The sequence below is a fragment of the Pterocles gutturalis genome, unplaced genomic scaffold (genome assembly GCF_000699245.1).
Source record: "Pterocles gutturalis isolate BGI_N339 unplaced genomic scaffold, ASM69924v1 scaffold10378, whole genome shotgun sequence".
NCBI lineage: Eukaryota > Metazoa > Chordata > Aves > Pterocliformes > Pteroclidae > Pterocles > Pterocles gutturalis.
In genome coordinates, this window is record NW_010120496.1 from 1 (window position 1) to 16575 (window position 16575).

General features: G+C 36.3%; 1 protein-coding gene across 1 annotated transcript in view; it reads right to left on the reverse strand.

Moving 5' to 3' along the window:
* Positions 1 to 5: 5 nt before the first annotated feature.
* ADCY7 (adenylate cyclase 7) overlaps positions 6 to 16575 on the reverse strand; it is a gene marked incomplete at its 3' end in the record, with an annotated part of 27830 nt that continues 11260 nt past the window's right edge. Inside the window, exons 9-21 of the mRNA XM_010076927.1 lie at positions 13867 to 13999; positions 12295 to 12480; positions 11320 to 11363; positions 10424 to 10504; positions 9303 to 9375; positions 8407 to 8504; positions 7642 to 7726; positions 6093 to 6230; positions 4461 to 4499; positions 2914 to 3077; positions 1508 to 1589; positions 810 to 965; positions 6 to 143 (exon numbers count right to left, since the gene is read on the reverse strand). Of these exons, the coding sequence (XP_010075229.1) occupies positions 6 to 143; positions 810 to 965; positions 1508 to 1589; positions 2914 to 3077; positions 4461 to 4499; positions 6093 to 6230; positions 7642 to 7726; positions 8407 to 8504; positions 9303 to 9375; positions 10424 to 10504; positions 11320 to 11363; positions 12295 to 12480; positions 13867 to 13999 (1417 nt within the window). The remainder of the gene's footprint in view (positions 144 to 809; positions 966 to 1507; positions 1590 to 2913; positions 3078 to 4460; positions 4500 to 6092; positions 6231 to 7641; positions 7727 to 8406; positions 8505 to 9302; positions 9376 to 10423; positions 10505 to 11319; positions 11364 to 12294; positions 12481 to 13866; positions 14000 to 16575) is intronic.

A 16575-nucleotide genomic window follows, 5' to 3' on the forward strand; every position in this document is an offset into this window, starting at 1 on the left:
TCAAAATCAGCAATGATTTCATTTAACAGCCGCAAGCATTCCAGGCCTTCTTTATTGACATCACATTCAGTATAAAACACCTTAAAATCTGGTACTGATGCAAACATGACACAGACACAGTCGTAAGATTGATGGTACCAGTCCTAAAGGGAAACAACATATTCACACATTGTCAGCAGTCACCTCCCACCACAGGAATTCAAAACTATGATTACTGTTTGTAACCAGTAATCAAATTACAGTTTTTCTATGAAGTCAATTACGGTACTTTACAGTGGGCACCTCTTATTTTATCAGAAACATTAACAAAGTTGATTTGCCTAAGGAAAAGCTGAGATATCTACGTATCTTAAAGATTCTCATCTGTTCTGGACAGTGCCAGTCTTCCACCACTTACCATGTGACATCAGCAATATTTATTCTGATGACATGCTGGCTGAACTTCTCACTGGGGTTGTTACCAAGGAGATACTATCTGTTCCTCAACTAACTTCTTTAAAAAGAAGGCCTGTCTCCTCTGGTAAAGTATGGTCTTTGGAAAGCAGTAAATGCTTTTTAAATATTTGCCAAACTCAAACTGTGTCCCAAAGCCAAACTACCAATTCTGAAAACAGATTTCAGAGCCTGACACTAAAAGTCTGCATTTTTTGAGGCCATCTGGATAGCAGATTCTTGAGCTTACAAAGGTCTTGGGATACAAACAAGAGGCAGAGTGCAGAACCTTAGAGTCTTCAGTGTGCGTGTTAGCATGACGTTCTATGTCACAGAAATCCAATTTCTGTCCTTCACGTAGTAGAGATTAAACATACCTCATTTCGTTTTTCACCAATGAAATAGGCAGCAACATGTGCTGGAAGTACATTTTCCAGCAAAAGCCTGTTAACATTCTCCATCGTTTCAAACTGTTCATGTTCTTTTTTAAACTTATTCTTCCACAGACAATCCAGTCGACAGTAATAGTCAATCTGCAAAGGGACAAAATATGATAAATTAAATCCATATATTTTCTTTCTGACAAATATTAGACAACTTATTCAAAAAGTGTAGTAGCAATAAAGTTTCTTCAAGGCCTTTTGAGCCTATATAATTACAAAAAATGTGCTTTGATAACAAAGGTCAGAAAAATATGAAGCAGTCAGTATGAATTAATGGCATTTGGGTACCATCAGGTGTATTTATCAAAATGACATTTTAATAATATGGTGATTATTTTTATCATGAATTATTGCCTCGATTTAGGATGAATATTGATATATACAGATAGATCCAAACTGGAAGAATTTGAGACTTCTGTAATGCAAACACTATTGAAAAATATAAAAATGTTCCCACCCTTTCACAGTAAAAATTTTTGCGTTACCTATTACTAAGTAGTACAAGAATATTTTTAAAAGATAAAAATATATACTAATTTAGTGCACAATTTCAATGAACAATACTTTTGTATTTTACTTAAATCAACTTGCTGCAAATAAAAGAACTAACCCACTGCTTTTTAAATGCATACCTGTTTTGCAAGTAAAATTAGGGTTATGTAAAACAGAACCAGATATATATTGGTCATTATCCTTGGCTCTTTGATGAAAAGCCTGAAAACACGAAAGCAATACAAAGTCATCTCTATCCTTTAAGAAAATCCATATGATTAAGGGTTGCAGGGGGAAGGGGCAGGGAAGAAGAGCACAGCAGAAGAGAGTGTCTGTTCAGACATAGACCACTAATACCATTATTCATTTGTGCCAGTGGCTGTCTGGTTATAGGTCCTATCCTAACAACAAGAAAGGATAATCATTCAGTTCAGTACATGAGTTGTGTTTCACATAATGACAAAATGCATGCTGAAACCTTGTTAAGTAGCTATTGTAGTAAGATGTTCAATTAAACATGGCTTTATCTTAATGGATCCATCTCAATTTCCATTGCCCTGAGTTGCAGCTTTCCTCCCCACACTGTCCCACAAAAACAGAGCCAACAAAACCTTGAAGCAGGAAAAAAAATTTCTTATTTGTGTAAGGAAAGATGATAACAAATAAAAACCTGAATTGCTAAAACAGACAGCCATTAAATCACGTCAGTATATAGCTGCATACAAATCTGAGACACCACTCATATTTCATAGTAAGATCAGTCTGTCTTACATCTATTACTTTTCACAAATGCAAACTAAATTCTCATTATATGAATTGCCTGGGATTAAGAGGCTAAATTAAGAGCTCATTTAGTCTTTTTAAAGCTGTGCTGACAGCTCACAGCTAGCCTCTGCAAAATAAATTTATCCTAATCTTCAACTGTAAAACTGAGATTACAAATGAACAGTAAAATCCTTCCACATATTATTTCTCTGAAGTATATTTAGTTCCTTCAACTAGATCTAGTAAACTGCTGTTACTTTTCAAAATACGTGCAGTTAGTGAGGTAAGTAAATGAAGAGTTCACTACTGTATTGACTAGCAAGGTCTTGCAAGCACAGCTTGAGCATCAGACTTTTAGCACTTTTCTTCACAGTTTAAAAGCAAATCAACCTTATTATGAGATTAATATTCTACCCCCTAGTCTTTATGTAAGCTAAGCTTCCAGAGATCTCAGAATCCATATCACAGATTTATTTTTTTTAAAAAAAGGTGATATGGTCTAATATGCCTTCCATGTCATTAACTTTACAGAACAGTTTGTAATGTCTGACTTACATAATTTTGGTATTTCAATATTCCAGTAAGTGTCACAGAACTGTTTGTAATGTCTGACTTACATGATTTTGGTATTTCAATATTCCAGTAAGTGTACAAAAACCTAACACCACCTTTAATGCAACATTATTGTCAACTATAAGAAATTTTACACTGCACCTGGTACTGTTCTAACACCACCTTTAATGAAACATTATTGTCAACTCTAAGAAATTTTACACTGCACCTGGTACTGTTGCCATAGAAGCTCAAGTTTCTATGCTGAAGGGTATTAAAAATGACGAGGTACACAGTCACCGCAATGGACAGGAGGAGAACTTTGAGTTCGAAGCTCATTTGAAGAAACACTGAGCAAGCAATGAACCCCAATATGCAGCAGTAAGTGTAATACTGTAAAAGAAGAATTTACAGAACAGTTGCATTATTCAGGCTCTATTCATAAGAGACTTTCAAACCACGGCAAATGCTCCAAGTCCATGATAATTGTAATTTAAATAGAAGAAATTACAATCACTTGCTAAATACACTTAAAGCTTTATTTTTAATTGCATTAAAAGGCTGAACTTAATACTTTATTTTTTAATTTGTTAAAGACAAACAAAAACATTTAAACAAAAAGCATCACACCAACATAAGCAGTGTCAGATAAAAACTGAAGAGTGTTGAGAATTTATCTTCTGAAGTCTATTTATTTAAGCAATTATCTATTTAAAGTTCAAGACTAACCTAAAGTGTGTTCATAGTCCAACTCCAGCATGCTGGTCCTATTTTTGACAGTGCCCCCCCTTTGTAACCTTAAGCAGATGCCACATTCCCATCTCCCCCATCTGTAACCCGTGAAGATTGTGACATGTTGTCCAACCTGAGACACAGCTCCTTCTTAAGAACTCTGATGCTAATAAACATTATCAAGCTAGGGCCATTATTCACTGGAGTCACTGAAAACTCCCCCAGAGAAATCACAGGGCAGGCACAGTGTCCAAGGTCAGTATGCAGCTGGGAGCATTAAAACTGTCGGGTGGTACGAACTGCACTGTGCAGCCAGGATTACTCCCTGCAGCCTTGGGTACAGGTATAAGATGCTGAGCTAATATACTTTAGTTTACAAACAATTCCAAAATTACCTCAACTCCTGCTCCTCAAGAGTTTATTTCTCTTTATGTACCAAGCACAGTTTTTTCATGCATAATAGCACAGATCTGGGAGATTCTCAGCTGAACGATTAGCATGTCTTCTAAAGTGAATGAAACCAGAACAACTTATGGGGCAACTGAGGATAAGAGCCCGTATAGCAATGTATTATACCAACTCAGTCATCCTAAAGGTGTTGAGTCTGACTTCCAAAAGGTATTGAACACTCACAGTTACAACCCCGAAGTCAAACCTCTGAAAAAGAAAGCGCTACGTAGAGAACACTGACACTGGTCTGCTGGCCATTTAAGCCCTTTCCCTCCATCAAGATACTTTACTGGGACACTTGCAAGTACAGCTCCAATCTCTCAGACTCAAATATAATCATAATCTTGTTCTACTGCTTTTTCCTCAAAGTTTTAGATCTATTTTTAAGTCTGAAATTTCAAAAAATTGCAAAGCCATACTTTATTCAGCACAGCAACAGCAGCTGGAAAACTTTGATTTCATGAAGAACTTTTCTGCTGTCAGATACCTAAAAAAAAAGCTGTGTTTCACACAGCAACTGAACCTGCCAGTTGTCAGTAATATTCACAACATTCAGAGATCTGGGTTTTAAAGTAACATGTATTCACTACTTACCGTTTCCTCAATGCAGGATCGAGTTGTGTTTCCAAAAGGCTGATTTACAGACATGCAAGAAGACAAAAATCACTGGATAAGTACAATGTGCATTATATATGTGTAACTTAACATTTGTCATAAGGATCTGAATGAAAAGGTCCTCACACAACCTACTGTGCATTGTTCAAAACCACAACCAACTGCCAAAGGGGCACCAGGTGATGAAGGAGCCTCCCAAACATTTGGATGATCTCAAAACAGAATGCTAACTTGGAATTAAAGAGATAAAAAAAGAAACCCTCAGAAATAATCCTTTTGTGTGGTTAGTAAGTGCTGAATCTATCCTTTCAGAAATGCTGGAAAACACCTTTAAAAGGTGCTGAGTAAGAAAAATAAGCCAAGACCTCAGCTTCACCCATGAGTACTCCAGACTTGTAGAAATCTCTAAAATATGCACAGTAGAGCCATAGTTAATTAAACCATCCCTGGAACTGCCTGTGGCAGGATTAAATCTTTGTTTTCAATGATTTAAAAATTCTATCTTTATAAAAGATGAAAAGATAGCAAAATGCTACCATTTATCTACATTATATACACCATCGAAGACATTTCATTTTAATCATAGAAATTAAGACAGTACTCTACTCACATAGGTGGTAGCAGACAGGTCATTTGATCCAGTAAAGTTTGCAGGTTTGTTCTTTTCAGTAGTCTGATATATCAGGAAAGCAAACAAAACCACCATCACCACCACCAATAACAAAAAAACCCCAACCACCATACAAACTTGTTAGCAGGTAGCCACTAATTTTAGATTTTTTCCATATATGGAGTATAATGTATATTCCATTATACAATGATTCCTGATCCCTTCAGTCCTATTGCAACAAAAATACCGAAATATGATTATATCCCATATAGTTTTATTAAATGTATATGCACGCACAAGGTGCAAGAAGGCTAAAATTGCCAAGTATTTGCTTACTTATTTTTTAATTTGGGTTAAAGTTTCACACTGCAGCTGTGCTAATCTAACAGATAACTGGCACAAAAAATGTGGACCAAAGAGTGGTCTTGAGCAACAGGTTACTCCAACGGGTTGTTTTTCAAATGTATGTACCCCAGGCACAATACAATACGCAAACTAAAGTTAAAAGATAGGCTCCATTTGCATCTTAGTCTAGCAGTAACTACCTGTAATGTCTTTGGTTTTAAAAGAGACGAGCTATATTCTTCCCTCCCCTATTTGCATTATTACTAGCTAGTGCAAATAGCACAGTAAACTGCTTAAAACCGTAGCCAAACATTTAAACCTACATTAAAAGAAAAAAAAAAGGAAGACAATCTTTGTGATGATTGGATGATTGTTACAATCAACAGTAATTACAAATGCCATCTTGAAAGCAGAAAAGGTGATGTAAAGTAGAACTCAAGTCTATCACATGAACTTCTAGTTCTACAAACTGGGAATTTTTACTTTTAATGCTTTTATAGGGCATTGTGCACTATCGTTGTACAAATCAACTCAGGTTGCAAATCAGACATTAGGAAAAGTAGCAAAAAGCAAGGTACTTGAAAAGAATACAGGAAGTTACTTAACCTGTGGATGTTACAATAAGTTCACAGCATAAAAATAATGTGATTACTTACCAAATTAAAAATGGCTATTATCAGCAAGGCACCTATAGTGATGACAGCTAAAGGAAGCCTGAGTAAAGGCATTGTTTCCACCTTTTCTGAGATCGCACAAAGATGGCGCAGGAAAGGCCACCGTTCTGAGCAGCACTTCTGTAAACAAAATCAGCTTGTTTCAGTACCGTGGATAACACTTGGATACATGGGAAGAAATATTTCTAAATATAAAACACTTTTTCTTCGCAAGAGAATGTCAGGAGTCTTCACTGGAATCCTAACTTAGAACTCTGAATCTAGTCATTCAGATTAAATGCCTAATGTCTTTCCACAGGCATTCAGTGGAAAACTGAGATAATGCTTCCCTATTTGAAAGAAGCTGGGTGCTAATATTTTCTGTATTTTTTCTTTAAAAATACAAAATTATGATCTGATTGAGAGTTCTAGAGAAGTATTACTAGAATATAGTGACAACCTATATTTATTATTTAGTTATAAAGCTATAATGTTTATTTGGAACTACATTTTCAGATGACTAAACTGAAACCAACCATAGACAGTCCCCTTTCTTGACAACCTAATATCCTCCATTTGCTGCTACAGAGAAAAACATCTAGTAAAGCATATACTGTTAATGATTGCAAGCATTATTCAAGGATGCTATACCAAAACACTCCCAGCATAATACTCAAGTCTGATGCAATTGCATTCTTGGAATTCTCTGTTTCTTTTCTCCATGTGTTTCTATGTTTGTAGAAACCATATGTGCATGCATGTACACACACACCTCTCTCTCTATATAGACATATATATACACACATATATATATAAAAGTCCATCCACTCATATATATATATACAAACACCACACATACTATCTACCTGTATTTTTGAAAACCTCTTCCCTGTCCCACCCTTGCCTCCAGATAGTTCTTGGACTGGAGAAGGATTTTTTTTTTTAATTTTGTATCATTGAACTCTGTGTCACTATTGGCTGTCTCTATGTCACTGCATATTTTTAAACAGTAACTACATACATTTAACAATGGGGAAAAAAAAAGGTACTAGAAATGCAAAGTATCCTAACAGATGCAATGGTGAATTTGGAATTCTAACAGCTATGAAACTGTTGCCAATAGATTATTCATATGTTTGTAATTTTCATGAGACTTTATAAATTATCATGAAAACTAATTTTGCATCCAAAGTTATTTTTATTTTAATATCATTTCTAGTTTAGAAAATATCAGCATTTACAACCAAAATTATTGTTAAGGGCAACTTAAAAATAAATTTTAAAAACCTGACCCCACTCAGCAAGTGCTAATATTTTCTTCCTCCCTCCTACCCATCTACTTTGGCACCCATATAATCCTGAATTACAGAGAGAATTTTCAGACATGAAAATCTGTTTCACGCTATGAAGTCTTTTGGTACCCTGAGGTTCAAGGCTCCTGTAATTCCTATTGAAATTAACAGCTTCATTCATCACCCTAAAAGATAGACCAAGTTGCTGAATTACATCCATCAACTTTTTAAAACAGGAAACTTTTTAAAAACAAACTTACCACACATTTCCCAGCAAAGCACACAAGCAAAACAAGTACAATGATGACTGCAACAATGCCAAAGGAAATTCCTAGTTGTGCAGTTCTAAACAGAAGAGAAAGTATTAAATAAACCACAGTTAAATTAAAAAAAAATTAAACTGCAATTCAGACTAATGTTTGCTAAGAGTGTTTCTCTAAATTTAAATAAATTTTTCTTCTAATAGCACTGAAGACCAGGTTATGTTGCTCTCTTGCACAAACACTAATTTAAGATATTCTACTCCTGACAGCCTGAACCACTACACCATGATAAACCACATGGAAACTGCATTCCAACAGCCATGAAAAACAAATATGCCATAAACTTAAGAATTATCAGACATCTTCTTTCTTGGAGGTGTCAGAAGAAGCTCAAAGTTCCTTCCTTGTATCTCTACAGCCAAAAGGATCACTGGGCACATTTTAACCAGCTAATCCCCACTTTCTATTGCTCACTCAATGTGCTTACAGACAACTATTCTTATAAAATAGTATTTCTTGCTTAACTGATGATCTCCTTGTGCGTACTAAGCAAACACAATATTAAAGAAATATTTATACTTTGTTTCCCTACTGACATCTAGTCTCTTATGCCAACAGCATGAATGCACTCATGTACGTTTCTTAAATGTAAACCCCTCAGGAACTCCAAATGACTTTCAAAAGTTTCATACATGTGAGTTTGAGTTTCACTTTAGTTATCTGTTAATTTGAATTATGAATTATTAAAATACTGACACTTACTTTGGCATTATAAACATCTGTATCAGAAATATACAGAGGAACACAAAACAGGCACACGCAAAGTAACTCTTCAGTTTTGGAATAGGAATGGTGCGATACTGAAAAACAGATTTTAATAAATCTTTAGGATAATTCCTTAAGGGGGTTTTAAAATTCTATTACATTTTTTGTGATGACATGTATATACAAATATATACCGTACCATTAAAAATATAGTAGAACTGAAAGAGAACAAGAAAACCAACAAAGTCACTTGAACACCTGTCAAGAAAAACAGCCTAGTCCAAAGGATAATTTCAAAGTGACAGGGAAATCCAGTGAGTATGTAAATAAGCACTTCACAGATGCATGCAGTCAAAATCCTCATAAAAAAGGATACAAACAGAAGTAAACCTAAAGTGGGTATACACACACACACACACCAGTAACTACATACAGTACACCATAGCACAGTAAATTAAAGAACAGTTATTCAAGCAGAAAAAGTACACTGTACCTAACAAATAACAGTAATATACTTGCAATGAAACAACCACAGAAAGCAAAGTATTTTCATTATGGATGCAGAAATACTTTTTATTTTTTATAATCTCATTACTTTTGAGAGAAGTTCTTCATATAGTAAAGTTGCCAAACTCCTATTAACTCCCTTATGGCAAGGATTTAACTACCAATTAGAGACAATCTCCTTTACTCTACAGAATTAGCATTATCAAGGAAGAATGACCAACTCAATTCATGAGATCTGCTTTCCATTAGTTACCAAAAACCTTTTTGGATGTGCAGTCATCTCCAGAACCCAGATTCACAATGAAAACAGACAGTTTCAAATATATTCTTATGCTGCTCTGATGTGCAAATCAAAGACGAAAAAGGATTATTTTGCTCTTACCAACCTCTTTTTCAAGCCCAGGTTCAGCAAAAATCAGTGAAAATCCACAGAAGTCATCCGATTTGCCACACCACGGACTGCATTCAAAGAGACACGTTACAAAACACACAGAACAGGCCAAGAAAAGCGTGCAAAAGCATCACTGTAGTTGAGACTCCACAGTATACAGGGCACGAGTGCCACCGTTTTACACACATTTGCCAGCTCTGCGAGGTTTTTCTGTTTCACAGCATAACATATGAGCGGTTACGTTTTTCTGTAGCTGACAGGCAGATCCAGAACACTCTCACAGACAGCAGTGTCTGCCAGTTACATGCAAAATGTAACCCCAGCACTTCCTTAAGGTTTACAAATGGGAAAGTATAATAGCAGATGTTACAGATGGTTCACAGCCTCCAAAAGCTTCCCCTAAATAATATCAGGCCCCTATTAGGAATAGCTGAGGCACAGTGATAACAGCCTCGCTATAATTCAGATGAAAGAGTTTTTCTTCTTGAATTCACTGTTTTACATTTGATAGGAATTTAAATACTGTATTTTAAATTAAAAAAATAATCAACAAACAACCACCAACAACATTCCCTCTGGTTATCTGCTTTTAAATGCAAATAAAATGCTAAATACATCACCTGCTACTAATAGACCATTTAACTTCAGTGAAAGAGACACTAAAGCAATTTTATTATTACCCCCAAAACTGTGTTTTGACTTTATACATCGGTTTTGTTCGGGACTGCACCTCATTTCCTGACACTTCTTGTTTTAATAAACAGAACACAAACATTAACTTCCTATCCCATCCTACACTGCAATTCGTCTCATTACTTTGCACAGCCATAAGAAACAAAGCAATAATTTTGCTCTTTCATAGTACTATACCTCATTGAACAGCTAGAGTAATCATTGGCTTCTTGCTATAATAATGCAATAATACTCTCATTAAATTCAAATTAAACCCAAAAAGGAACTAAAATAAGTAAAAACCAACCAAAGACCAAAAAAAGGCAAGAGAAAAATCCTGGTAGCTTTTCATTTTTGAGAAGAAAATTTTATATCTAGACTTAAAATTGAGAATGCAGATTGTTCTCAAAGAAAAGATGAGGAAAAAAATAAAATACTGCATACTTCGTTGAACTGAGGCCCTCGATGGTTGACATCATTTCATCATAAATATCCTCCTCTATCCTTCCCTTCTGAGATGAATTTCTGAGAATGAAATTAAGTCCAAGTCATACATACTATTCAGAAACAATTAATGACTGCAGAGGACCATACTTTCTCAGTGTGGTAAGCTACCAGGGAAAAGTCAAACAAGAACGCTGCAAACTGATAAACATATACGTCCATAAGCACTTTACTAAGCATTTATCTAATTATTCAAATCATGCATTTTTCAAGACAATTCTTTGATAAACTAAGAGAATGTTTCACAAGTGAAAATCATCTGCTTAGTCAGCTCTGTGATACAGGTACCATTGTGAGCATTTCTACACATAGTGCCAATTTGTTATTACACTCCAATGGCATACATTAATATTACTAACCAAAGACACGTCTTTTAAAATATATTTACTTACAATATTATGTTAAACTGTATTTATTTTGAACGATAACATTTACAAACAAATCTAGCATCTACGAGTAAGAAAACTGCATGCTGAGGCAGCACAAGCGGTTGCATATGGAGGTGTATACAATATATGAGGTGTTTTGTTTTCCACTGCTCTTTAGGTCTCTTACTTCCCAACTCCCCTCCATCCTGCTACAGCCCATACGCAAAATGCAACCTGAATGACTGAGGGGCCAGTAAGATGAAGGGGGGGAGCTCCTTTTAGCGTCTAACAGTAACAAACGTGAATTGAGAAGCCTTTTAAAGGCCAAAGATTTTGCCTAGCCTTTCTAATGTGGGAATATCATACACACAGTGGTTAATCAACCAAAAGATCACATGCTTACAGTACACTGAACTGCAAGAGGAGCACAGGATCACATATTTTTAAAAAATAAAGTACTTGACAAACCTATCAGAAGTTCTCTGGCGCCCAGTGGAACACAAAGGTATTTCCTAAATCAAATAAGGAATTCAGAGTAAGTTACACACTCAGTAAATGGCAAACAACTACTGAGAATAAACTTCAGGAAGCTGCCAAAAATATTTTTTCTCACAAATAAAAAAAGTCAAGAACCCTTCTCAAACAGAAAAGCTTTTCAAAATCAATCTTTTCCAGCAATGTTTTCTCTGCATTAACAAGTGAACATTTTCTGACCAAAAAAAAAAAATTGTTGGAAAATAATTGAACAGATCTTTCCCCTTAATTTTCTCCACACACTGAAATAACTAACATCAGCAGAGGTAAGTAGACTGAAAACCACTTCCACAAAACTGAATGGACAGGTACTTAATTTAAAACTTACTACAGCTGTCTGTCTACAGAGAGCAGTACAGCCTTGCTGTGCCTCCAGGAGCACACTTAAAAGCATGCACATCTCCTCTCAGCTTTCAGGAAGGGCAGATGGAAGGAATAATGAGTTTTCTTAAATTTTAATATCTTAAGAATTCTTAATCTCAAAAATTCTTTACTGATAATATCCTGTTGCAGGTGGAGCATGTGGAGGGGCTGTTTATTTTCTATACATTTTAAGTAAACATTGAGTGCATATGCAGGCTAGGATAAATTACCTTTTTTTCCAAAACCACATGCAGTAAGCAGGACCCCAAGATGGAAAAATGTCAGGAAAAAAAAATATAGTTTCCAAGTTTTGCTTTGAAAGTTTACTATGAGCAAAGCATGCTAGGGACTGGCAGAGTCTGAATACTTTAAGTTCTGACAGAAATAGTTGTTGCACAGATACCTTCTTAGTTGTGTGTACACATTTAACACCAAGAGTAACAGCAGAAATTCAGCCACAAAACCCATGTCAGATTTCAGGTTCACACCATAGACACGAGGAGCAGTTTGCACATGTAGGGTGACAATCATTACTTCAAACCTCACCTTTCTTCGCCTCCCTTGTGAACTTGAAGAGTCACTGCTCACACTTTCTCTGTGGTTCAGGTGGGCAAAGGGCCTGGCTGCTCCCCACGACTCTAAATAACGCGTCATTCGAACAGATGCTCTCATCTTCAGCCCATCATTAACTCTTGTTTTAGGAAGGTGATTATTTGATACACATTGTTTGGACTAACAGAAAAAACACACTTATTTAGAAAAAAGAAAATTACACAAATTGCAAAGAAATGAAGCTCTGTGTAGTTGAGCAGTTTAGGACTATAAAATCAAGCTGTTTAGCAGGACTCTAAACACATACCAGCAATGTGTCAATGTCAGCCAACCTCAATTCCTTTATCTCACTTAATTAATGTGAGCTAAAGCAAATCATGACATCATGAATTTGCTTCAGCTGCCTTTACAAGCCTTCACTTGTAACATGGCAACATTCAATCTTCCTTGTTTATTTACGATGATAGGAGAGATCGCAGGATCTTATGAATAGATACCTTCCTTGCAGTCAGCACAACAGCAGGGGAAAAGGATTCCCAATTACTGAGCTAGGGTGTAACAAAACAGTGGTTGGGAGAAGATGCCACAAATTACAGACTCGACATTAGATTATATCCCGACATCGCAGGTGAAGAGTCAGGCAGCACATACAGGGTACACAGCAATACCCTTGGGGGTCTCTAAAAGGAAGCTGAAACTGCAGAATAAACCAACACATCAATGACTCAACCAATAACTGGTTGTTCTCTAACATTTCACAGGTATCTTCAAGGGAGCAGGGACCATCTTAATAGACTTAGATCCTCATCTGAGAGTACGTGCTGTGTACATGTAGGGGAGGTTGCAGTGCTGAGTACTTAAAACGTGCAACAAAGATAAGACTGAGTTCTTGCTAATTAAAATTGGCTCTGTACTGTGCCTTCCTGTAAAGATCCTGAAGGAAAGAAGTTTGTAATTTTCATTCTTTTTTCTTTCAAAATACTTTACTCATCAACCACAAGCTAATTCAAAATAGCAATACTCCAGGCATTTGCAGTTACCAGGCTCTAAAGGGGCAAGCAACAGTTGCTAACTTTACACCTTGTAAAAGAGGTGAATCTCACTTCTAAGTCAGTGAGGAAGAAGATTTCAGAAGCTATTTTACAGGGAATATTTTATCTGAAAGTAGCCAGACAGTAGAGGTATTCTTTCATTATTTCATCCCGCCTTTTGACTTGGATTTGCGAGACACACTTCACACAAATACAGAGTCAACTACATATTTTTACTTTATGTGGACCACATGAGAGGTTTCAGCGTAACACTTACTACCTTCAAGCTAATAGTCATGTCACAAAACAGTAGGACATGCTTTCAGATCTGAAGTCCCAAATCCAAGCTACGCAGATGACTCATACCATGCTTTATTTCTGCTCCTGAATTAAAAAGGTGTATGCACCACAGACACCTATGTACTCAAAATGTATGTATATATTTGAATAAATACACATACCCTTGGATCAACCACTAAGTTAAAATGTATGTATATATTTGAATAAATATACATGTTTAAAAACATACACATACCCTTGGATCAACCACTAAGTAGGTTTTGATATTCATGGATTCAAGGTAAGGATCCCTCAGGTGTCCATTCCCTTCTTCTACTTCATAAGCTTTGCCTAGGTGATTTAATGTTGCTTCAGTGATGTGTACACGGCTGAGAAGGGGAGAAAGAACAAGAGACCCAAACACTTACACAAAGGTCACATTAAGCATTTCATTTACATTTCAATGGCTACTGCTGACATTTCTTCTTTTCAGCCATCTCGTGCTTTGGCAGCCAACTGCAAAATCCTGCCAGTACTTAAAACCCATGTTTTCAATCCTTTACTGCAGTTCTTCATCACAAATCTTTCATAGCAAGTATGCTAAAAAACGCTTCCCAGAATGAGATAGTATCAGTATAAAATTAAATTGAAATAAGCAGAGACATATAAGAAACAGGAAGAAACGGGATCAAAGGAGATCTGACGACTGACAAGACAGACTCCCAGGCAGGTTGTTTCAGATGGCAAGAGCTGCATGCAATGCTCACAAACAAAACAGAAGCGAGGACTGCCTCATGCTAGAAATGCATGAGGAGGGGAAGAGATGGTTACAAACTCTGGAAAAAAAAAAAAAACAAACCTGAAAAAGTTTTTTTGTCAACTAGGAGGGTAATTCTGAAAGTCTGTCTTTTCTGACTGAAACAATCAGAGGACAGCATAACACAGCAACAACAGCGGCACACTTCCCCGGGGAGCAGCTAGCATTTTAATGCACCCATTCACACTTTCCCTTAAACGTAATTTAGTTCAGTATCCTGAATCACTTCCATATAAATTATGAGTAATATCTATCTTTAGAATTTCTCAACAAGAGATTTGAGTGTATCCATAAATCGCATTTCTTGTCTTATATTCTATTTTCTCATTGTTCATCTTCCCACAGCTTTTCTTGCTTTTCTTTGGCACAGAGGAGTTAAACACTGTGCTGTCGGTCCTACAATTCATCAGTACAGAGCTGGGAACAGAACATTTCCCGAATGGAAGCTGACAGCATGTAGCACTCCTTTCTAACTACAGAGAGCAAGGGGATCGCTGTCCCATCCGCCTCTACTTCCTTATGCTGCATGTAGGTTTGCCTAAAGAGAATTTAGCCAAAACCTGGAGACCACTGGATGTGGCTTCCCACAAGGAAGAACAGAAAGTCTTTTTGGAGCCTAAAGATAAGAGTTTTGGAATGTAGAAGATGATATTTTTATTTGTTTACTGGTAACTGTCTCAAAAAATGTTTTTTGTTACCTTTATTATGCAGTTTTTCAATCGAGGTGAACCTTCAACTCTGAAATTTTAAAGCTTGCTCTAAAGCATCATTTTTTCCCGCAGGGACATACTGCGTGATGTCTGTATTAACTGAGCCTTAGAACACAGTCATGTGCTGCAGCAAGTTGTCTGTGGTTTTCCACTTTTCTCAAAAGGCAGCACATTTGTTCACGAACCACCATTTTCCATTTTACCAAGCTTCCTCTCCCCTCTTCCCCAAATCACACACAGCTGCACATTCAGATCCTACTGCAAACTTCTTTCCATTTAGATTACTATGCCGATTATTTCTCAGCAGTTACTAATGCCTGCTGGATTCCAGGATCAGCACATAACCAAGAGCGCTGCCGCTAAAGCTGCCTCTCAAAGGCAAGCTGTAACGTGCACTATTGCACTTACCGTGCTCATACAGAACAACATACTGCACTCAATCTGCTATGCTGACAGGCCTGAGAATAACGTATTCTGATCTTTCAGGCATACACATATTAGAGACAATTGGTCATAAATGCATTTTTAATTTTGGCTTTATGCTAGTCCTTTCTGCTTTACAGAAAATGTATTACATTGTTATGAATGAAAATAATTTTTAAAATCAGAAAGAAGACGTACAAGGATATGGAAATAAAATATTTATAAAGCTAGAAGTTTTCCTGCAGCCTTTCAAAAGTCTTTAGAATTCCTTCCTTTACAGAAACCCAAAACATACCTACTTCCTATTCTAATAAAAACCTCAAGCTGCTCTCAATAACAAAACTTCTGCTTCCAAAAGAGCAGAACTATCTAACACTGGAATGAGGAATCCCAGACAAATAATTTTTCCGCAGAGCATTTGCATAACAAATAGAAACCCATCCTTCCTGGAAGGCTCAGTCTTCCACAAATGGAAGGTTTCCTCTTACTACTTTTGAAACACATGATAAGCAAGCACTAGACATGTATAGATACAGCAAGTATTAAGTGCAATGTTTCAGAATCAGCAAGCCAACATAAACCAGCTTTATTCTTTAACAGATTATCAAACATAAGTATGAAGAATGTAATGGAATAATCAAAGTTTTCAAGATCAGGCAATGGTCCTAAACATGACTAAGAAAAGTATGTTTGCGTGCCATATTCAGAGTCATGGTGTTTGCTTTACCAACGACAGAAACTTTACAACTCTGTATTCTTGTTTAATCATGCTGAGTCAATACACTAAAACACTCAACCTAGATGGCACTGCAGCTGTTAACCAAGCTCCAGTTCGTTTTCTTTCTGTTTCAGTCACCAATGCAAGAAAATAATTTGATATTCATATCCCCTTATCACTCTGCAGAAACCTAAAAGCTGTCTGAGGCATAGAAATAATAAGAAACCCTGTAATGCCCCTGGTTAGAATCAGTTTCCAAGGGAAACCAATACTTTAACGCTTAAACACATACCCACA